Source organism: Sorghum bicolor, chromosome 1, assembly GCF_000003195.3.
Source record: "Sorghum bicolor cultivar BTx623 chromosome 1, Sorghum_bicolor_NCBIv3, whole genome shotgun sequence".
Classification (NCBI taxonomy): domain Eukaryota; kingdom Viridiplantae; phylum Streptophyta; class Magnoliopsida; order Poales; family Poaceae; genus Sorghum; species Sorghum bicolor.
Genome location: NC_012870.2, coordinates 71,915,564 through 71,939,542, shown reverse-complemented (window position 1 = coordinate 71,939,542; position 23,979 = coordinate 71,915,564). Strand labels below are relative to the sequence as shown.

Below are 23,979 nucleotides of genomic sequence, written 5' to 3'. Positions count from 1 at the left end.
CATCGGCAGCGGACACCTCTCAAGGAGCTAGTCGGCATCGAGGAAGAAAATAATCTTCGTTTCAAGTTGAGGCACCCCTCCGATTTGATGCAGCGGTAGCACTAGACACCCGGGACAAACCAGTGAGGTCTTGTTTGGATGTTGTCGTATTCACCTCAATCTACATGTGTTGGAGTGAATTGGGGTGAAATTTAGTTCAATATCCACTCCAAACCACCTCAATACATATGGATTGATACGAATATCATTACATCCAAACAAGACCTGAGCTGGTGGTGATTCGGTGGGTCCTCTCCCGTAGCACATGGATGGATATTCGATGAGACGCTCCAACAACTCCCAGTCAGCACTACTACTGTCTGAGAGCATCAGATGCCATGACGCGAAACAATACCCGCTCGCTCGAGCTCGATACACCGGTAGTAGTACGATGAAGCGCGGCAGTGCGTCAACGGATGGCACACGCGCGGCGACAACGGGCTTTGCTCGCGACACAACTGGCGCTCGGCGGTTGGGCGGCTCTTGGCTGGTGGCGTTGACATTGCGACGCCGGCAGGATCATGCCCCCACCCACCCACCCGGGCCTTGAACGCAGGTTGGAATTTTTCTTTCTCGCCAAGCACAGCTGGGGCCTGGGGGTGTGTCCTCCGGTGGGCCGTTGTCGGACGTGTTCCACAAGTGGTTGGGTCTGCCATACTACTACTACTACTACTACTACTACCTGGGATTGCAAAGCTGACGACGGCCTTATCGTACCTAACCTTACCGGCATTCTAGTCCGTAGTGCATGGCGTCAGTGCTGCACTTGCACTCACCACGGACAAAAAAATCACGCCTACACCTATCTCAATTCTCACGGCCGGGCAAAAGATATGTTAAGAAATTCGAGCTTTTTCTTTCTTCTGCCGATCCATTGCTTCTGCGTCGGCACTCCACTCCGACAGGCACGCCTCACCGTTCCTCTTTCTGCCCACTCGTGCCGCCTGGGAAGCTTATTTGCTTAGCTAACAAATCACGATTCAAAAAACTATTTACTGGTTTATTATGTGTTAAATAATTAATAAATTTGTCAAGTAATTTTTAGCAAACACGCTGTTTATCTCGCGCCTGCCAGAGGCGAGCGCCAAGCGGTGGATCTTGTCCGAGATCACATGTGACTTGGCCTTTCTCGCTCTTTTTCTCCCCTGCACCGGTCTACACTCTACACGCACGGGTGGATAGGTTCGGGCTTTGCGGTCACTACTGGGCCTTGTTTATTTCCTTAAAAACAAAAAAAATTTAAATTTTTTATTACATTAAATTTTTAGATATATACATAGAACATTAAATATATAGATAAAAATAAGAAAAAATAATTATACATTATATCTCAAATTTACGACACAAAATTTCTAAACTTAGTTAATTTATAATTAAATAGTATTTATCAAATACAAATGAAAATACTAAATTGTCATGAATTTTTTTCGGTCAGCAACGCCCACCAGATGCTATTGCTACTTGCTAGGGCGAAGCACCGTGTCGGTCAAACGCTACAGGGCTGTGCGCGTAGTCGACTCGCAGTTCCAACGGGGAGCGTCCGGTTCCACAACGCGACGACCAGTCGGCAAAGCAGCCGTGAGAGCCGCCGCCGCGCCGCTTTGAACCGCGGACGCGCTAGTCGCCCACATCCACAGCTGCGCGGGGCCCACACCTTGAACCCAAAACAAATCACAAGAAAAGCAAAGGGAGAAAATAAATAAATAAATAAATCCAATCAAATCAAATCCCATTTCATTTCTTGGTCACGTCAGTCCTCGCGTTGCCACTCCATTTCCGCGTGGCGTGGGGGTGCTGCGGCGTGCAGAAGTCAACCGAGCGCAGCGCCCGCCGCCCCGCTCCCTCCCGTGAGTCCCCCCTGCCCCCTTCCCCTCGCCTTCCCCGCCGGCCAACAAAGAGCGACCGAAATCCGGCCGCGCTCGCCCCGGATCCAGCGACGATGTTCGGCGACTCAGACGGATCCAAGGACGCCAGCGCCGCCGCGCCCGGGTCCAACCCGACGGAGCCGCCCTTCCCCAACCGGGAGCTCACGCTCAGCAGCTACCTCTGCGACAAGGCGCCGCCCGCCGCCGCGGCGGCGGGGCCGTCCTCGCCGCCCAACCCCGAGGCGGCGGCCGCCCCGGCAGACGATGCCGCGGCCAACGCCAAGCTGTGCGTCGAGCGGGATTTCCTCCACCTCTCCGCGCCCAAGCGCGGGGATCCGCCCGGCGACGACTCGTCCGTCGTCGGGGGTAAGAAGCCCCGCCTAGACTCGCTCCAGCTCTCGCTCTCCCTCTCCAACGACGCGCCCGCGCCGCCGCCGACCTCCCAGCAGCCGTCCTCCTCCCTGCCTCCGTCGCAGCTCGCGTCGCTCCTCCCGGTCGACGGCGATCTGCGCGGCGGGAGCACCGCGACCGCAGCCGCCGCGGTGCCTGCAGCTGCGCCTGTCGCGCCGCCCCCCAGGCGGACCTACAGCGCCAACACGGGGCGCACCCGGAGCATCAACTCCGACGACATGTCCTATTCCTACTCGGTGTTCTCGCACAACCCGAGCTGCTCCCTCACGCACAACTCCACCGACATCTACGCCGCCGGGGAAGGCACCAACGGCTCCGTCCACAGCCGGTTCAACTTCCGCCCCATGGGGGACGGCAGCGTCGCCTTCGCCCCGTCGCAGCTCAAGGACGGCACCTCGTCCTTCTTCCCCACCGAGCTCCCCGCCAGGATGGTACCGTCGGCAGCGGCGCTCAGCGCTGGCGGCAGCTTTGACGGCAGCCGCGGAGGTATGCACTCGTCACGCCCTGAGAGGATCTTGCGGGACATCGTGTCGGACCCTGTGCCTGCCATGGCTCAGGTCCTGCAGGATTTTCCTAGTGAAACCCTGGAGGTGCTGCGGGAGACTGTGCGGAGCATGATTGATGCCCCGGAGAAGAGGGACGAGCTGTCAAGCCTGCAGCGGAAGCTGGAGCGTCGTTCGGACCTGACTGCCGAGGTATTGGGGCGTGCTAACAAGACGCAGCTGGAGATCCTGGTGGCTATCAAGACTGGTATGACCACTTTTGTTACTGGTAAGGGACGAGTTTCGAGCAGCGAGCTTGTGGAGATGTTCCTACTGAAACGGTGCCGCAACATGAACTGCAAGAGTGTCGTCCCTGTGGACGACTGTGAGTGTAAGATTTGCTCCACCAAGAAGGGGTTCTGCAGCGCGTGTATGTGCCCGGTGTGCCACAAGTTTGATTGTGCTGCAAATACATGCAGCTGGGTTGGATGTGATGTCTGCTCCCATTGGTGCCATGCTGCATGCGCCCTGGAGAAGAACTTGATAAGGCCAGGGCCGACACTGAAGGGGGTGATGGGCACAACCGAGATGCAGTTCCAGTGCCTCGGCTGCAACCATGCTTCTGAGATGTTTGGGTTTGTTAAGGAGGTGTTCAATTGCTGTGCGGAGGACTGGAGTCCTGAGACGCACATGAAAGAGCTAGACTTTGTTAGGAAGATATTTGCTGCTAGCGAGGATTTCGAGGGGAAGGGGCTCCATGCTAAGGCAGAAGAGGTCCTCAGCATGCTTGTAAAGAAAATCATTTCCCCTTCTGATGCGACGAAGACCATGCTACAATTCTTTAAATGTGAGATCTCTTTTCCTCCTTTACATTCTAGCATGTCTTATTACAAGCTTGAGTTGTCTAAATGCAGTTCTGCTTGCTTTACTATTTCTACTAGCAAAATAATTTACGAACTTTACATTTGTTAACTTGTTAGGCATAGATTCTTGATCAACTATATCATTTACCACCAGCAATTTCATGAGCATTTTTTATGGGACTGCAGTCACATTTCTTTATATTACAAGTGTGCTCTGTCAGTCGCATTCATTAATTTAGATGTCATTTGTTTGTCCAGTTACTTATCCTTCTGTGTGACACTATTGCTGATACAATTCTTATCTTAAGTTGTGATGTTTAACGCTATTGTACTGCAACAGTTGCCAAAAGTATTGAGTTGCATGCACCGACCAGTTCAACCCAAAAGCTTAAGCTGATGGGGAGAGGTGGGCAATTCACTTATATTCCAACACTCCCCCTCACGTGGAGGCTCCCTCAGGCCTCACACGTGGAATAGGAGCGAGCAACAATTATTTTATTTAATTGCGCTAACCAGGATTCGAACTCGAGACCTCTGGCTTTGATACCATATTTAGTTGCATGCACCGATCAGTTCAACCCAAAAGCTTAAGCTGATGGGGAGAGGTGGGCAATTCACTTATATTCCAACAAAAAGTAATGAATTTTTTCATTTAGGACACCTGTATCATAATACGAGAACTTGGGGGTTGAATGACTAAAGCTCATGCAAATAAGCTGATAAAGCATTTGTACTCCTGATCCTTTAATTTTCGTTAGTCCAAATACCTTCTCAATTGAAAAATATAAGCAGGATTTGTTAGGGCATGAAGCCCTCGGATTTACTTTATGTTGTCATCTTTTATGCTAATTGCTATATTAGGATCCTCCCAGGCACACCAGGTTATTTTTCTTGAGTGGTTGACCACTAGACTTCTAGTTATATCAAACATTGTTATTTGGGAAGCAAAATATACATATTGTTGAAAGTAAAAGCGTTGCTCACTAGCTGTTGTTCTAACTAGACCCTTTTTTGTGATGCATTAGAAACCTGATGCCATTCTATATTAACAATGCAATATACTTGTGCAGTTGGTTTCATATAATTTATCAAGTGCAGTATCTTGAGCTAACTCGTTCGTTTTAACAGATGGTGTAACAGACTACTCTGTTACTGGTAGCAAGTCAAAAGGAATACTGGCGGCTCAGACGAGTAAATCTACAGATATGCTTCATCTTCAGACCCCAACCATCACTCCACCAAAATCCTCATTCAACTTCAAGCCCAGCACCTCCATTCTTGATTCACAGATGGATGTACTCAAGGCCAGCCCAAAACCACTCTCTATAGAACCCCATTTCAGCTCCAGCTCAAAGGACGAAGACTCCTCCAGCCTTGAGACCATTGTGAAGTGCAAGGAAGCTGAGGCAAAACTGTTCCAGAAACTGGCCGATGATGCCAGGAAGGAGGTAGACAGCTACCGGCAGATCGTGCGCGCCAAGACCCAGAAGCTAGAGGAGGAGTACGCCACGAAGGTGGCGAAGCTGTGCTTCCAGGAGACGGAGGAGAAGAGGAGGAAGAAAGTCGAAGAGCTGAAGCTGCTAGAGAACTCGCACTACGACTACCACAAGATGAAGCTGCGGATGCAGACCGAAATCCAGGGCCTGCTTGAGCGGATGGAAGCCACAAAGAAGATGTGGGTATAGGCTCCAGTTAACAATTGTGTATGTTGCTGCTGCTGAAATTATCTTCGGGTATAGAGTCCAGCTAACAACTGTCTGCTGCTATTGCTGAATACCTGAAATTTGGTGTTGTTCATTAGGAGAGATTGTCCATTGTTGTATTTTTTTTTCACCATCTTGTGTTATAATCTATACCTGCTGTTGTAACTTTGTAAGTGGATGCCTAGCCTTGCGCTTGCTGATATAACTTGCCAGCATTCATTCAGTTAGTGGTTTGCCGGTTTGTGCTGATATATTATTGCAGATAATTTTTTTTTAGTTATATGCAGATTGGAGTTGTTAGTTGTTGGGTCACGGCTTCGACGTGTTGCCCCGGTGCTGTAGTTGTTGGCATCCCCATGAGAATGTCCCCGCGCCCTGCTCGTCGTCATCGGTCTTGACGAATGGAATAGATTGGCATGATGTATTGTATCGCCGCGCCCGATCAGTCGTCCCTACTGTACACTCCCTGTGTGTGTGATAGACTGTTCCATTTCAGGATAAGACTAAAGGCAGAGAATGGTCCCGTGATAGACAGATTACTCCAGTGCAGTCTGCACAATAGGCAGCCACTGTGGGGGCGCATACAAAAACCGGACAAAGAGCAAGTTTAATAATACAGCCTACTTGCTGGCTGTAAGGTTTCTTGCAGCCTTCTCCCAGCCCACCCATACAATAGTTAGCTATTCACTATTAATACATGGCCCACTTGTCTCTCTCACAAAATTTCTTGGTTTCTGTGCCCAGGCTGGCTGTAAGCTTACAGCCCGCTTCTCCTCTCTCTCCTCTCTTCTTTCCTCCACCTCAGCATCTAGCCAGCTTACAGCCCACTATAATACTTGCTCAAAGAAACCTTCCCACTAGTGGGTGGATTCGGAAATCCCTCGAAGATTTGCCTCTTCAGTCTTCATCAGTCGGTTCCCTTCCCACTTGATCATCATATATTGTTTTTGTTCACGGGGCCACGGTGGGCCACAGCCACTCCTGCAAGCTGTCGAAAGTCGAAACCCTCGAACCTTGAGCACATCGCCGGGGTGACCACCGGAACAGTCAACAGCCAGCACAAGTTGCAACTCCAGCTCGCAAGTCGCAGGGCCAACTTCTGTTTGCTGCCCGTTGAGGAATCATATGGCCAAGCAGAAAAACGAAAAGGGTCTTTACTATTTCGCCGCCAAGTTCTCTGTTGGCCGCTGACAAGCACTCGTAACCCGAACGCCCGGTAGCGATGGCGGCTGTCGCGCCGACGGCGGCCGGCGGCGTGGCCATTTCTTGCAGCCATGGCTCATTTGTGTTTCACAGTTTGAACGCGTACGAACATGCAATACAGAATTAACATAGCAAGATCATTGAACAAAGAGATATCTCGAGCTCTTGCACATCCAACTGCTGTACAAAAATTCTTGCACGCACGAAACAATAGGAAGCAAGAAGAATCTGGCCAAGCAAGAGACCCGCCACGGTCTGATCAGCGTCGTCCGTCAGACATGGGCCGATCAGTTCAAAGAGAGAGAAAGAAGGGCGACGAATAAGAAAGAAACAGCCTGACGGATTAATAACCAGTCTAGTCGACGGATCAGTTCACACACTTCATAGCCTGAGCGTCAGATCGGGCTCCTCCCGGGCATGCATGGCGACGCCGCCGGCCGAGTTCAGGGCTGCGCTCCCCGCCGGCGCAGCAGCAGCAGCAGCGGGGATGGCTGGTCTGAAGCTACCGGGCCAGCCGAAGCTCATCTCCTCGTCGGCCACGAGGAACGGCATGGGGCTCAGCAGCCCCCGCGCGGGCCTCCTCAGCTCGGCGCCAGCGCCGGCGCCGGCGTCCTCGCGCCGCTGCTGATCCGGGTGCGCTGCCGTCGACGCGTGCGCCTGGATGCCGATCGGGTACAGGCCGGAGCCGTACAGCGGCAGGGACGCCACGTCGGCGTAGTAGCCGTAGGGCCCCGCCGCGTCCAGCCGCAGCGCGCGTCGGGCCAGCGTGCGCTCCCGCCGGTGCGCGTTCTGGTGCCCGCCCAGCGCCTGCGAGCTGAAGAACTTGCGCTGGCAGTAGTTGCACGTGAACACGCGCGACGGCTCGCGGGCGGCCACCGCCGCGTCGGCCAGCGCGCCGCCGCTGTTACTGTTGCTGTTGTCGGTAGTGCTCGACTCGGCGGCGGCGGCGGCGGCGACGGGGACGGTGAGTGAGAGGTCGAGGCTGATCAGGCCGGAGGAGTTGGACGCCTCCTGGCTGCTGATCTCGGACAGCTCGTCGCACGGTTCTTGGCACATCTCCTTGCTCTTCATCTCTGACTGATGGCGACAATCTTTTCACCCGTCACTTGGTTTCTCTGTCTCACCTGCATGCAGACAACATAAGCACTTCTGTGTGAATGCCTCTAATAGGAATAAGATGCCCTGATCTAAATATCTAATCACGGTTCTTCTGTGAACATGGCAGGTTAGGTAAGGCAGGAACACAAATGCATGGATTCATCATGACTAAGATATGAAACATGCTTTGTGTTCAAGGGTAGAGAAAGCAACTTTAATACTTTATGAGATGTGTTCATGCACAAAACTGGGGAGAATGAGAATCCCAGTGGTTTCAGTCGCAGTTGCACTCATTGGTTTGCCTACTAGTGTGTAGATTGGTGATCATCAGTTTATGACTAGCTTCAGATAAACCAATGACAAACTGATTATTTGAAGATGGGCGTGTCTAGTCAGACAGCCTGTGGATAAAAAGGATGCTGTCTCATATGATTATTTTGGCTGAAATTGCTTGCAGCTTAAGTGATCCTCGAGATGGCCTTGTTTGTCCATATGGACTAGAGGTTTCCATTGAGTAATACTTTGTCATGTGTCAGTGGGGAAACAAAATTTGTGGTTGCTGAATTACTAAGCTAAACCACCTTTTTAGAGAAAAAGAATTACTGAACTAAAGAGTAGGCAGTGGAAATTGGATGTAGATAATAACGTAAAGACGAAACAAATGGAAGGGGAATCTTAGCCTATTTCCAGAGTGCTCGATTTTCTGTTCAATAATCATGAGAAGCATCTGATTCATTCATAGGCCTGGATATGCTAGTTTCAAATTCCATGTCTGAAGACAAACATATGAAAAGCATGCCATCTTTTCTGGTCTCAGAATCTCTAAAATCGAACCTTATCTAATAGTAAAGTCCAAGAATAGCATATTCAGTAGTTGTCAGAAAAGATGGGAGCTCTGTTGTTCCTATCTAAACCACATTAGTTTAAACTATGTTGTACTTTAGGTTAATTCACCAGCTCAGAATGCACCACCTAACCTTGCAGTTAAATTTTAGTGTTGTCCAGATAATTCCACCAGTGCATAGTAAAAATGTAAAGGTTGAATAACTATGACAGATTACTAACAGGAAAGACCTCCACTGGTATTTTGTGCATATAATACAAAGTTTATTTGGTGTAGCCACGAAATTACTAGTTGAAAATTCCAACAAGTTGAAGCACAGTTAACTCTCTTAGACAGAGTGCTGCAACATAATGTCAGCAGCTTTATCTTGTTTTGGCTTGGCATCAGCAAAGTATCCGGATCAGAGATTAACCTTATGCCGCCAAGCATAGCATGGAGACAGAAATATCTGGACAAGATATGTATACTATGTTACCTGACTCATCAAGCTGCATCTGGTACCACTAGACCCAAAACAATATCAGGACAAAAACATGATGGAACTTAGACAAGACTAACATGCAAGCATGTTTTAGCATAGGCACCAACGAACAAAGTGGTTTCATATCAGAATTCCACTGCCATGTCTGATGAAACAATCTCGGGGTTGAACGAATCATGAAAGTAAAATTTTTGGGACGGGCTAACTAGTCCAAGATCAGAAGGATCAAAACTCTTCAGGACCCAGATTCTACCGGAAGTACCTTGTGGTCCAAGCCAGCATGCCCAGAGAGAGAACTAGCTAGCTATCCAGAGAACCGAGACGTCAAGAAGGCTACGATGAACATCAACTGCATGAGCCAAGAACTCAAGAAAAGCTGCCAAGAAACAGGAGAGTCGCTGGTTTACAGCGAAGGCAGAATTTACCTCTACCACCCAGAAGCAGAATTCCGTGCACCGCTTCAATCCATCAGAGTCAGGCCTGAAGAAGACGACGATGCCAAGGAACCAGCAGTCTCTGCTCAGGCCATGGCTATGGAAACTCCTTACCAATTGCCCCTTGTGCTCACCGAAGGGGGGAGAGGGAGAGAGAGAGAGACTAGTGCGGGGAGAGAGAAGGGGGGCAAAGTGAGGAAGAGGGAGAGGGGGTGAAGTGGTGTGGGGTGGTGTTTCAGTTAAAGTGGCACCCCCCACTGGCACTGTGGTGTTTGATTATGGAAAGCAGCAGAGGTTTGGTAAATTACTGGTAGGGGATGGATGTAGGACAGTGATGCCGTGCTGCTCATCTCATCACATCTCATCTCATCTCATCTCATCTCATCTCACAAGTGGTGGTAGTACAGTACAGAGGCAAACCTGAAAAGGGAGGGGAGGGGAGGGGATGTTGTATGTGTGTGTGCCTGCACTGCACTAAAGATGCACCAGGATATTATTTGTGTGTGTGTGTACAAGTATACATAGGCTTGAGCTTTCCATCTCTTTTGTTGTCTTTGTACCATCACCACCACCATCCAAGAAAAGGGCACAACAGAAAGTGCCCACCGCTTGCAGTAAACAACTGGGGCAGGGGCTGCTGCTCATTCATGGGATGACACTTGTTTATCTTATTCCTTGGGGGGACTTGGATTAAGTGTGCTTCCACTTCCACCCATCTAAAGCACCGAGTTGAGAATTGAGATGCCCCTTCCCATTAGTATACTAACAATGTCCTCGGTATATATTTCATTTCAGGAAAGGAAGAGGAAGAGATAGGAGAATGAAAAAAAAAAAAGAGAGATGAAAGGGATTCAATTCAAGGGACGTGTGTGAGTGTGAGAGAGTTGGAGTGGTAGGGGAGGGGACCAGAGATAGCGAGCACCATCGCCATGAGATTTTTGTCAGGGGTGACGGGCCGAGTCAGAATTGTGCCCTTTTTCCATTGCGCGTCGCAGCTGTTCTTGCGTAACATGCCTGCAATTGCAATGCAACTCCACGCCCTCCCTCCCGCTGCGTACTTGACTGATAGGTGTGGGTGGTGGTGCCCATCACCAGACTACGTCCAGCAGTGGCATGGCCATGACTCAACAGCAGCACAGCGACCACAGTTGTGCTTGTGCGTGATTTATTTCCGGTGTCAGAAAGCCGTTCGGGTGGCTGTGCAGTGCAAGGCTTTTGCAGTTTTCCTTGTGCTGCTGCCTGCTGCCGCTCAGCTCTGCACAACATGCCTGCCTGCAAGTTTCTGATGCACGGACGGACGGACGGACGGGTGTGGTGGGATGGATCCGATGACCATCGCCTGCCGCCTGATGGGTGATGGACTGATGGTTGCTGGTGCGCACTGTGCCCGCCGCTGCAGCTGCCATTCCCTTTGGATGGTTGGAAGGGGGACAAGAACGGGCCGGTGGGAAAAAGGAAAAGGAAAGAAAAGATGGGAGTTCGTACGCCGAGGGCTTTGGGCAAAAGCCGAGATGAGTTTTGTACAGCCGGGCGACTGTGCGCACTTCTGCAAAGCGAGATTGCCGACTGCGAATCTGCACTGCCAGATCTGAAATTTATTCCTCAATCGTGTACTAGTAGTAGTATAGTACGCTGTAGAGAGAGACAGAGAGTTCTGTTCTGCAACAGCGACTAGTGTTCGTACTAAAATTATGTTTTTACTCGACCGATTCTCGAGCTCAGCAATCTGCATTTCGGATCCGGGGCAAATGTTCAGGAAATCTGCTGCGACACATGCCGGCTGTGATGATGTTTCTTTCTGAGACCACGCAGAATGCTCCATGACGAGCAACTCCCACTGCGTGGTATATGATGTGTTCTGTGATTATTTCGCCGAGTCACGCACGACATTCAAATGCTATAGCTGTACCAACCAGCCAGGGGTAGAGGATGAAAAAGGAGATGGAACCACCCATGTGCTTGACGAAAGCACGAGATTGGTCATGAAGTGGCCAAAAAAAAAGGGAGATAGATTCATTACCAAACGTTGTTCGAAGGCTACATGCGGGGGAAAGAGTGGTGTTGGACTCGAACAACAAAAAGAAGAGAAAAGGCGAGGCCCAAAAAAAAGGATCAGGTAAAGTGATCTAATAGCGACGCATGAACATCAGTTGGGGAAAAAAAAACAAACTATGTTTTCATCGGTGGAGCATGTGATCCGAGTACAAGATAAATAAAAGGTAATGTGCACCCTTCAAATTGTCGATTTAAGACGAACAAGAGTTTTCAGGTCATATTTCACAAAGATTTGCTGAGTTAACTACCCACTAACATATGAGCAACAGCACACACTGCTCAGCTTCCACAATTTTCCACGCCCACTCCCCCATACAAGGATGCAAACAGTCAATGTGATTGAGTGAAATCCGTGTATTCATTACTACAGTACTATCCGTAAAATTAGTCCGTCTGAATCATAAATCAAATATGGCTTTAACACGCTTCAGTTTCTCTCAAGAAGCTCAATGAGCAGCTCTACAACAGCTATACCATTCGCTAATCCCCACGCTTCAAACAACACCTGGGGGGTTTCTACATAGTTGTACTTCTGTAGGATCTAGCACAAAGAGGAAGAAAAACAACACAGAGCACAGCAGCCGAGGCAACTGGAAGAAGAATCGTAGCCATCAACCATGTCAATTCCTATGATACAATTTTACCCCTCGAACAAAAATCTAATACCGTACATGAATACCTCCTTAGTTGTCGTCCTATCAGGTTACCACCAAATTATCTGAAAAATCGAGAACATTACAGCAGCAATCAGAGTTGGTATTCTGTAAACCTAATGGTAGCTCTCAAGTAAATTGTTCCTTACATCAGCAGTCAGAAAGAGAGAAGTTTCAGCCTTTAATCCTTGCACCAATTTCCATTTGATTTCTCATCCTCAAGCACTTTAAGCTTCTCCTGCAAGAATTAGGAATGCCCCACATAAGTTTCTCAAAGTCAAGAGGCAATATCAAATCTAAAATTCCAAAAAGGTGTGCATACAGCTCCCAACTACTGGCATTAAAAAAAGGGAGACGTCCATTTTCTGCCATTTTAAATCGCAGAGTTTGGTTTCGGTCACTGAACTCGAAAACCAGAAATCTTTAGCCATTCATTTGGGTAAACCAGACATATTTGGCCACCGCGCCCCTTTAATGCTGGTTTCACTGGTTTTGACCGCCACGCTGGAGCTGGACAGTCAGCATGCTAAATTGCTGACTCAGATTGGGCCCACCTGCTCATCCCTTATCTCCAGCCATTCCCCATCTTTCTCTCAGAGCGCTGCACATGCCCGAGCACCGCCCCAACTGAGCGCTGACCTCATCCCCTTCGAGCGTCAACCTCACCTCCTTGAGCACTGCCCCCATGACGAGCGCTAGCCATTGTGCGCAGCCATCGCCGAATGCCACCCCTGCCAAGGTGGCCTGTGTCATCGCCAAACGGACCACTTGATCTTGTTCAGCACCGGGATGTAGTAGTCCAAAGTGGAGGCGGCATGGCCGCTCATGCCCAGCTCCAGCCATGGCAGTTGGTTGGTGGCTGTGGTGCTGCAGCTTGGCTGCGTGGACATCAGCTCAAACCTGCTGCTACTGCTATTGCACTGCTCCTCTATTTTCCTTCTCGATCAATAAATCCAAGCAACCAGCTTCTCCTTCAATCGACAACCACTAGCAGTAGCAGCAGCAGCTCCCATCGACTAGCACTCACCTTCCTTTCTCTCTGCTCCAATCCCTCTTACATGTAAAGATGTATTTTCTGAGGTCAAAAACAAAAGAGGAAGCTTACGTGTAGAGATGTATTTTCTGAGGTCAAGCTATCACACTTCTCCTGAAGTTGTTTCAATTCTTCTTTAAGCGAACTATTTTCCTGCTTTAGCAAATCTGCACGATTGGCTACTTCCTCCCATTCAGCCTGTAGTATGCCATAAAAATATAGAATACATCAAAGGCTTGCATGAAGCAAAGGACACTAAAGTATATGAACAAACGTGGCAGCATCTACCCTTATAGGTGTCACAGCTAGGAAATAAATAAATAAATAAAATCTGTGGGTTTTGCTATCAGCTATATGCATGAGCTTGGAAACAAATATGCAGCTGTTTTCACAATGTGCCTCAATTGTTTTCTTTAGCCTTATGCAATACAACTAGTTGAGGACTAATATGTCAGCAGTTTTTTTTCTTAGAAGATGATGGTTGAACCAGGATCATAGAAAGCAGATAGCATCCTTGGATGCTATCTGCTTTCTATGATCCTGGTTCAACCATCATCTTCTAAGAAAAAAAACTGCTGACATATTAGTCCTCAACTAGTTGTATTGTTCCGTTGAAATGTTGGTTGTCATCCATGAACGATAACTCATCACTACAGTAGCACCATCTTTATTCTTGACTCTAGGAACATGCACAGGAAGACATGCATGGTCCACATGGTTATGCATATTTAGCGATTATTCTCATCATCTACTGCAGTCATTTTAAGTAGGTACAACCAGATCCTAGTATACTGTGGTTAGAGTTATATATATACATATGTTGAGTTCATATTGCGCAGAATTCTGCAACTGCATAATGTCATGATCCAATAGACTTTATGACCTTATATACAAGAGAATAGGTAAAAGCTGACTAATGTTTCATGTTGGCAAAAGTTATCCTCCTCCAATCCTCGCTTAACTTACCCTACTGTTTTCAACTAGATCCATGAACCATGATACAGATTGACTAGGTATAGATGGGATAACAGGAAGAACCAGCTAGTCAACCACTCAACCTCGCTCTGGAGGCTATGGTAGCTTCTTTTTTGTTGTTCTTGCTTGATTTCAATTGGTAGTGTGCCTATGCTTTATATCCAGCCCCTAACACAAGATGCTAACACACTTAACAAACTAACCAATTGACCTTATCTTCCTTACAAATCTTATCTTAAACCAATTCTAAACTGACTTAGCAGTTAGCATAAGTGTCTTGACTGGTTGATGCTGCTACCAAATTGACCCCACACCCATAACTCCCATCAGTAACAAGATGGTCACTCCTAAATAAGCAGTTAGCAGAAATGCAAACTATTCACAAGGTATAGGATAAATTATAACATCCAATGATTCTTATTAAAAACACTGCAGACATTAAACACCTGCTTGCGCAATCTTGAGCGCCGAGCTGATTCCCTATTTGATTGCTTCCGTTTTTGTCTCTTCATTTCTCTCTCATCCTATGTTAATAAGAAAATAACGCTAAGAAATGCAAGGTAGGTATCAGAACAAAATAAAGACAAGGAGAATCAAATCCTGCACAGTGACAGACCTGTATAGCCGGATCACTGAGAACAATATCACGTGAATTTGATGAAGGAGCTGATGTCGGTGCTGCAATAACTTTACCATGCATGGGTACAGAAGCAGGAGTACCCCAGTAATCCACTCCCATATTCAGAGTAGTTGCTGGGCCAGCCATAGGAGGGGGAACAGGCCAAAATGGCATCATAGGGTTAAGCACAACAGGCCCAGAAGATGGTTGTGTGGGCTCAACTGCAGAGCTTTGAGTACCTTTACTCCTAGCATCTGGTGGAAAAGAAGGAACATAACTATTGTATCTAATGTTTTATGCTAAATAAAAATACAGATTTGTTTCTCAGTACCTATTCCCACATGGGGCTAAAAGTAGTTGGTCATAAGTTATATCTATATATAAAGCTTCAAGTCTTACCATTACCCTGACCTTGCTCAGAACCATCCTTCGCCCTTGAACTCTGCAAGCAAATTATTTGTTTATGCCAGTAAGTATGAATTAGCATGATGATGACCATATCCAACATACAAAGGAACAAAATGCAGTAGGGTAGGATGCATCCTTCTAGTTTGTCCATGAGCAGGTAAACCATGTTGGAAGTGAGGATAACATAGATACATCTACCTTGTAAGTCACTATAATATAACCAAAGAAAAGAAATATGAAACAGAAGACTTAATTTGCAAATGGTAAAGTATCTCATGCAACATATGGTACCTGGGCAATTAATGAAACTTAATACAAGGCTAGTTCTTTAGAATTTGTTTTGAAAAATGAACTAGATACTCATTACTCAGCATCCTCTTAAAATACCATGTACACAGACAGAACCAGTAGCAAACTGTACCAAATTGCACCTCTCATGCACTCGATCTGCATACTGCAGATGCTGCGCAGATGATTTCAAGATTAGAGCAGAAATTACTCCCACAAACTAGGCTTTCCATAATGGGGAGGAGAGCGAAACAGTAACATACTGCTTTGGAATTTGTACTAATAGCATTATGAAGTCAAATGTTAAGCAATATAACAGAATGACATACACTTTTTGAATTTGTACTGCTTCCTTCAGAAGAACTCCCGCTTCCACTCTCACTGTATCATAGATAGTGGATTCAATAATTTATCTGTTAGTATATCACCAAAAAAAAAGGTAGTAATAAAATTACCTTTGTGAAGAACCTTCATTGGAGGAAGAAGCTTGAGGCTTTGCCGGTGACTTGTTGTTTTTTACTGCAACAACATCCAGACTACCTAAGCTTCCTTTTGATCTTTTCAGGGGAGTCTTCCGCTTATTTTTATTCGATTTATTTGTCTCTGTACCGCCAGCACCAGATGTCTAACAACATAACCCAATAAAAAAACAAAAATCTTATCTGCTTTGAGGAAACAGATGACATAAACAGGACTCTAACAAATGAATTCCTAAGTATAAATGACAGAGAACAGTTAGGATGGAAAGCTTTAGAAAGGAATGGATGAAATTCTGCATGACTGCATCCATTCCGCAACAATAAATAGATCAAATATAAGGGGTCCATTAACTTACTGGAGTTTGAACTGTCCCATTTGGTGACTGCATAGGATAAGGGCTGTATGGGTGTGAACCCTGAACCAAAAACAAGGACATTTTAGTTCATTACTATATCAACCAAGCATTAACACAATATAAGAACATGCTCTCAAGTAAAATGAGGTACATTACCGGTGGCATCGGTGCCTGCTGATATGGTGTGCCTTGTGCATACATTGCTGCATATGGTGGTGGTGTCCCATAAGGAGGCATCATCTATACCAATTAAATAATAAATAATCAAATGTTAGATGACTGATTATCTCCAGAGCTACAGTGGTTGCGGTAGCTGATAGTATCCTTAAAATAAATAAATGGCTAGCAAACCCTATGAACAACATGTTAAAAAATCTGCCAATCTCGTACCTTGTACTACAGTTAAAAGACAGATTCATCCTAACATCTACTCACTAAACCTCATGATTGCAGACTTACACTACCTACTAGACTTATTCTTGCAAAATGGTTGAACAGAGAGAATGTACCTGTGGACCCCACATATATGGGTGTCCCTGAGGGCTTGGAGCTACAGATGAATGAAAAAAAGCCGGTGGGGTCACGGGAGCTGTCCCAGGAGCATTATAGTATGCCTACAGATTTATATTAACAGTTACACGAATAAATCTACTAGATCAATAAAAGAAAAGCAATACAGCACAATTCCATTTTACACACCTGGAACTGAGACCAATCAGGATATGCTGTGGGGGGGTTAGTAGGTGTACTCTGCTCATTCTGAAATAAGAAAGATAAGGTAAGAGGGTGCCAATAGTTACTCTTATAGTTCCCAGATTAACCATACAAACCTGTATTGCTGACGATTTTTGAGATTTGGACCTAGTAGCCACATCTCCCTTTCCCATTGTTTATTTCTCTCCTCTATCCTTATGTTCCTTTTGCCTTTATTCTCTTGTCCCAAAAGGACAGAGCTTTCACTTTGAAGCAAAATGCAACATCTTAAGGTCGATGAACATAAGCAACAAAAACAAACTCCATCAAAAAGATTCAGTTAATTAGAACCCCAACTCCCCAAGGTTCTCAAATTTGCAATTTCTTTGAGTAATGATTGAAAAATAGTGATGAATCACAAACTGGAGAACACATGACACTGAGAATATGAAGGATCAAACACTCACCATGTTCCGTGTCCAATCTGGATGACCCAAAAAATTGTTCCTTCAACAAAAACGTGGCAATAGCTTCTTAAACTGCAACTTCTTCAGGGATAGAGCCTGTGAAGGCATTGAAGGGCAGATTCAGTGCCTAACCTGCGGGAAAAAGTGAATGACAGATTCAGTGTCTAACCATAACAAAATGATAGATCCTAAATTTTCAAACCTTTATAAGAGAAGCGTGTACTCAACCATTAAGAACACAATAATGGTTTAGGAGACAGATAACCAGATATAATGGGCAAAAGGGAAAGACCTATGGTAGCCTTTTTTATGATTAATAGTTCACCTAATTCCATCAAATGTGACTTGACAAATACACCGGTAGCTTTTTTTCTCGAATATGCAGGAGGATTGCATATCATTGCATTAAGAGAAGGAGAGTTAGGACAAAATAGTCATACACAGCGTACAACGCATACCCACACACGCCTACATCACTTGCCCGTGGTCACCGGGCTATACTTTTACATTTTTACATTTGCGCCAAAGACATGTAAGTTACGGCCTGCTAAACCAACTCCCAACTATAGGATGGGGGGCCTAGAAGCGACCAAGGCGCCAAGACCTTTCGCACCAGCCAGTATCCAGAGTTCAGATTCTTCATGCACCAGAATAAATATTCTGTCCACTCTAGGGATGATCCCATTGAATACCATGTCATTCCTTGCTTTCCACAGGGTCCATGCCCCTAAAACGACCAAGGTGTTGAAACCATCCCGCACACCATTGTTCATTTGCTCATTTGCTCATTTGCTTGTTGCTAGCTATTCTGCAAGTATATTTAGACGCTAAATTTTTGGAAGCTAACATCTGGGAAATGGAAACAAGGGACCTTTTCTTTCAATGTATTGAACTAGAGGAAAGTCGAGAAAACAATAACAATCATTTTGATTTACCCTCCATATGTGTTCCAACATTGAAAGGAAAAGCTTTGTTTGCTCCGTCAAGATACCATCATGCTTAATTGCTATGGGTGTATCCATGTTTTGTGTCACGGGTGTGCAGCCATGCAAGGCACTGGGTAAAGAAATTAAAACTCCATCTAGTTGTAGCAAGAAAAACAAATCCGTAAAGGTCTCACGTTCCTTTTCACGATAATTTCATCTCCAGTTGTATTTTTTTGAGAACTTAAAATAAATCAACTATAGTTTATAGTGTAAGAAACATTATTTGGCAGGCAAACATGTCGAAACAACTACTCTAGGAGGAAGATGACTTTACATCATCACTGAAACATAGGGATTCAGAAGTACATCAAAGTTCCCAGTGGCCAAGAAACAAAGTGAAACTATCAAGAGAAACAAAGAACATATTCAGTTACCCACCCACAAAGGAGGGGGGTGGTGTTCTATTTGCTTGGTAAAGGAACCAGTGGAGTCTGCAAGCAGTCTTGAACGACGCACGATTTACTTATTTATTATTACTAGCTATCTAGAGCAAAAAAAAGGAAAGGAAGAGCGTACAATGTATTAATGGCTTTTGCTCGAAAAATGAAGGAAATGAATTTGTATTGTTCTGTGCAGTGTTTTCTGATCGTCCGATTAATCGCGATTAATCGTCCTTATCGGTTTGTAGCACTCGATTAGGGCCTCCGATTCGATTAGAACGATCAGAAACCTGATCGTCCGATTAATCGTCTGATCAGGCCTCCTGACCGATCAGAGTTGAACTAGAAGATGGGCTGCTTTTGGCCTGGGCTATATTTGATTGGGTCAGGCCCATTAGGGTTTCCCTTATAACTTCACCCCCACTCTCTTCTCAGTCCTCACTCCCACTCCAGTCGTCAGCTACTGAGCTGCTGCTCCTGCTCGTGCTGCTTGCTTGCTGCTTCCTCCTCCCTCTTCCCTGCTGCCTGCTTCTTCCTCCCCCTTCCAGCTCCAATCCAAGCAGCCCGATGCTGCTTGCTGTTGCTTGCTGCTTCCTCCTCCCTCTTCCCTGCAGCTTGCTTCTTCCTCCCCCTTGGCCCTTCTGCTGCAACTGCAAGAAGGTAGTGCCTGCAGGAATAGGTCGGTTCAAGATGCACCTTGCTGGGGGTTATGGGGATGCAGTGAAGTGCCCAAAACCACCTCTAATAGTCCAGTGAGAGATGATTGTTTACTTGAAGAAGAATACAAGGAATACAATTGTGGCACTTTCTGGAGATGGTGAACAAGAACAAGAAGGAAATGAAGAGGATGAAGTTACTGAAGTTGAACCAGCAAAAGTACCAAGTTCTGGGACAAGACTGAAGCAAGCACAATCACAAGCAAAGAAGAAAATAGCTCAAGCTGTCATCACTCCCTTTGTGGTTGCGGGTCATACTAAAGCAGCAACTCAAAAGAACACCAATACCAAGTCAGTTAGTGCCATGCTTCGCATGACACCAGAAGATCTCACAGGTAAGTAGCCAACTAACTAGAAATATAGTCTTGATGCTTGACATGTACTACATAAATATATAGTATATGGTATATATACCATACATATATGATATATACTTATATGGTCCTGCTATATGCTGGACGATATGGACAATTAGATCGATCAGGATTCAGGAGTCGATTAATCGTCTTGATCATCGATTAATCGTCCCGATCGTCCTGATCGGTGCCAGACCGATTAGAAACGATAAGCCGATCAGAAAACATTGGTTCTGTGCAACTACCTTACAGCGGGGGCCCGGGGGGGGGGGGGGGGGTCTGGGTTCATGAAACATATGCATATATGGACCACAAGGATCCAATTATATAGCAGCATAATAAGCATATCACTTTTATTGTTATGTGATCGTTAGCTTGTATACTGACAGGGTGTTACACAAGGAACCAACATGAATGTCTAAGTCTGATGCATTTGAACTTTAAAAGCATAAGTCTGGAATGCGGGGGTATATCACGACCATCACCATATTGAACTTTAAGAGCATAAGTAATCAGACATTTTGGTAAAATATTAACCAGACTCCTACTTCATTTCAAATTTCCAATACATGGCATGGAAATACAGGTACAGTCAAAGGTTATTCTAGCCAACAATTTACATATCTAGCACACCAAGCAAGCTATGTTTATAATATAGTGTTTATCATTAGCACACCCAATGATGCTTTTGCTGCTGACTTCTATTATTCTATAGCCCAAAAGGAAAACAAAATACTGTACGCATGATCCAACCAGGGCAAGGGGAACATTTATGGTGCTTGCATACAAGGTATTTAAATCTCAGGTCAAATCTCAGAACCCTATGACTCTACAGAGCCCTGTCAAGTTCTGAGCAGAGAGGTATCACGATCCTAGTTGTACATTGCCTTAAAATTCAAAGTTATCTTGATTCCAATTTGATTTTATCCATTCTAGCCAATGCATATAATTTGTCTTCTTCTAAAAGTCACACCTTTTCCCTTTCACTTATAAATGCTAATTCTAGATATTCATATTCATGTATGGAAATCAACTGCGGAGTTGCAAGTTCTTCTGCATGAGATGTCTTTCTTGTCTAATAAGGGTGCAGCAACAAATTTTTTATCTTATATTTATAATAAATTGTTTTTAAAGCATATAAAATAATACATATTCATCTCATAATGTTATAGGATCCACAATGACTATCTGAAAGAACAATTCAACTCTGCAAGACAAGGTTGATCTGTTTAGTGACCAGACAGGTGCCATGCACATACCACAGTACATGAATAAGGAAGGCCTGTCTTGGACAAAAAGAGTTCCATAAGGAGTGAATGCATGACATCTCTCATGAGATGACAAGAAATAATACCTCATGGCTTAAAGAGACAAACCTCAACCCTGGGGAACAGCCTCCCCCAAGGCGTTATTATGATTAAGAAGCCTCAGAGAGAGAAAAACCCGAACCCCTGCTTAAACCGACAGCAAGTAGATATATATTTGAGTTACTTATTCGTCTATCAGCTATATATATCAGTATGCCAACAAGACTGGAGGCATTTCTTCTTGGCAGGAGCATAGGAGCCCTTAGCTCATAACCTGCCTCGGTTCCAGGCAGGAGGTGGAGGCATTTGTTTACTTTAAAAGTATTGTTATTTTTGTAAATAAGTACAATTTATATTATAAGCATGGATTCCAATGGAACGCAACCTGGACCAATATCTTCCTTAGCAGTATGTTGGCTAAACTGACATGATCTAAATACTTCAGTCCATTGTGCGTACTGACAACTGGTTTAAAATGTTTGATTATAGGCACTCTATGTTACCATCTATTTGGAAACAGGAAAATTGTAAGTTTAGTAAAGTTCTCATTTCTCAGACATAATTAAAGCCACCTTGGGCTGGGCAGGGGCTGGAGCTTAGGGATCCTAAGAACTTTGGGCACTCGCGATGGCAAAGCGGGCACTCGCGACGAGATTCCGTGCGTCCGCGCCCTCCACGAGCGACTGCGCAGGCGCGCCCCCGACCCGAGCTCGCGACCTCCGGCCCCCGCGTCCGTCGTCCAGCGTCCGCGGCTGGCCGTTCCGCCTCCGCGCTCCCCCTCCGGCCTCTGGCGCCTCCGTGCCAGCGCCAGGCGGCCTGCGGCCGGCAGTGCCTTATTTAGCCCCCGCTTGTCCCTATCCTAGATCCGCCACTGCGTCCAAGCAAAGCTAGGATTACTTACCAGCAGAAGAAGAGACCAATCTACGTGGTGATGGATCTCCACTCCACGCCAGCCCGGCAGAGAGGAGGAAGACGAGTCTCGGAGAAGGATTCCTCCGGCGTGTTCGGCAGAGAGGAGTCGACGAGCAGGGTTGGGGCGGAGGCGGCGCAGAATTTGGGAATTGGGGGCGCAGGCGTCGAGAGCTGATGTGAATGGAGAGGAAATGGTGTAAGCACTCCCTACTCCCCCCAATCACAACGCCGGATCGAACAGACACCGGAGGCAGAGACAGAGCATGGTTTTCCTATTTTTCCTTTATTTTCCTACAATCGGACAGCAAATAGCGCCCTACTTTGAGACCTTATTTTAAGGAAAAGCTTTTATTACGACCAACTTGAAGATTTATAGAGATATTTATTTCTCTAGTCCTATTAGCTCTAGACATTAAACACTTCTATCATATAAAACTATATGATATTCATCACAAAAGACTCAATCATGTTGCAAAGCCAATCCATATATATATAAAAATTTTAAAAACTGATAAAGCCATAAGGGTTTTCAAATACCCAACAACATATGTTTCCTTAAAGTCTAAGACCTTGTTTCTTATAGAAAAGAGTCTAGATTTTAAGAGTTCAAAAACTCAATTTGTGGGTGGATTTCTTTTATAAATTAATAATTCTTTTAGTTCTATCTCTTAATATGAGAATGTGGTTGATATGAATTTCACGTTTATCTTCACAGTTATATGTGTGCTATAATTTATTATTACTTCTAGCAATAAACCTTGTCCAAAGGAGGTCTAACACCGATAAGCCTTATGCCATTTTAAATCCTTCGTATACTCATTGATCGAATATGAATACTCCGTATTATATAGCATTCGGTCTCATCTAATTTATCATGCATGCCATAAAGATATTATATGTTCCACACTATTGAGTAGGATAAATATAGAGGACCATGGCATCTAAACTCAAGGAAGTTAGACTACATGTTAAACATGATAAGCAAACTCTTCGGAAAGCTTATTCAAATAAGGTAAATCACCCTTAGAACTACAAGGCAACAATGAGCGGTTGGTCAAATTACCAAAGGGCCATTTTAAAACACACAACTTATAAGTGTTAAATAGTGATTGTTTGTCGGTATTTGAAAACCCTAGCTCGTAAGTCACCAAGTGGATTTTTGCCATTTTTTTTATTGTTATCACCTTTTATAATCTATTTGCAGTAATGTGAATTTTGACATGTCATCTACCTTGCAGCCAATGTGAATTTGTTAATAATATCAACAGTGCGGTGTAAACATAGATCTTGTTTGTAAGAAAAGAAACTATATGTCTTATGAGTATATCAAATAATATGAAATTTCAAGACGCATTAGCCAATATTAAATAAAGAAATAAGGTAACAAGATGGCATGCTACATCCTTATTAAAGTTTGTCTGTGTTTTTTTTAAAGTACACACTACAATGTAGACGCTCACAACACGCACGCACACTTATCTATACGAACACATATTCATAAATCCTACCTCTATGAACACTTTTGAAGGACTATCCCTATGAGCACCTTTGAAGGATTGAATCGACAGATCTCGAATTCATGAAGGGCATGTTTGCTACGAGACCTAGGGGGTGCCCCGTGCTCCCGACGTTTGATGTCCATAGGCCGCTTCCCAGCCTAGGCAGCACGGTGCTCAAAAGCACCCTTAGGCCTGTCCCCAGGGACGAAACGACCTCCCCCCACCGTTTTTGTGGAGCTTGGCTCGCTTGCGCTCCTCCATAGAGATTTGGGGGCGCATCTTTTGTGGCAGCTGATGGCAGTTGGCCTTGGGCCGAGCTGCATGTTGTGAAACAAACAAAATCTCAATTGGGCCACCCTGAATTTAGTGTTGTG

At 45.5% G+C, this 23,979-nt stretch overlaps 3 protein-coding genes across 5 annotated transcripts; 1 reads left to right on the top strand and 2 right to left on the bottom strand.

The window, feature by feature from the left end:
• Positions 1,810-5,624, top strand: LOC8056824 (protein OBERON 3). Its single transcript, XM_002468151.2, has 2 exons — positions 1,810-3,644; positions 4,789-5,624. The coding sequence occupies exons 1-2, from the start codon at positions 1,979-1,981 to the stop codon at positions 5,343-5,345; spliced, it is 2,223 nt and encodes a 740-aa protein (XP_002468196.1). The 5' UTR covers positions 1,810-1,978; the 3' UTR covers positions 5,346-5,624.
• LOC8078868 (zinc finger protein 4) lies at positions 6,690-9,941 on the bottom strand. Of its 2 annotated transcripts, XM_021463576.1 has the most exons (3): positions 9,415-9,941; positions 9,252-9,322; positions 6,690-7,690 (listed from the first exon to the last, which is right to left on the bottom strand). In XM_021463576.1, exon 3 carries the CDS (start codon positions 7,635-7,637, stop codon positions 6,948-6,950), a length of 690 nt encoding a protein of 229 aa, XP_021319251.1. In that variant the 5' UTR covers positions 7,638-7,690; positions 9,252-9,322; positions 9,415-9,941; the 3' UTR covers positions 6,690-6,947. The 2 variants fall into 2 exon arrangements, with proteins under 2 accessions (XP_021319251.1, XP_002465579.1); XM_002465534.2 differs by lacking the exon at positions 9,252-9,322 and having other exon boundaries at positions 9,415-9,931.
• LOC110431154 (bZIP transcription factor 16-like) lies at positions 11,800-22,388 on the bottom strand. Of its 2 annotated transcripts, none has more exons than XM_021449869.1 (15): positions 22,096-22,388; positions 17,450-17,581; positions 17,120-17,269; positions 16,989-17,048; positions 16,799-16,903; positions 16,446-16,529; positions 16,290-16,349; positions 15,910-16,079; positions 15,784-15,835; positions 15,158-15,200; positions 14,756-15,012; positions 14,586-14,663; positions 13,237-13,362; positions 12,281-12,369; positions 11,800-12,196 (listed from the first exon to the last, which is right to left on the bottom strand). In XM_021449869.1, exons 3-14 carry the CDS (start codon positions 17,174-17,176, stop codon positions 12,313-12,315), a joined length of 1,149 nt encoding a protein of 382 aa, XP_021305544.1. In that variant the 5' UTR covers positions 17,177-17,269; positions 17,450-17,581; positions 22,096-22,388; the 3' UTR covers positions 11,800-12,196; positions 12,281-12,312. The 2 variants fall into 2 exon arrangements, with proteins under 2 accessions (XP_021305544.1, XP_021305547.1); XM_021449872.1 differs by having other exon boundaries at positions 11,815-12,196; positions 17,120-17,248.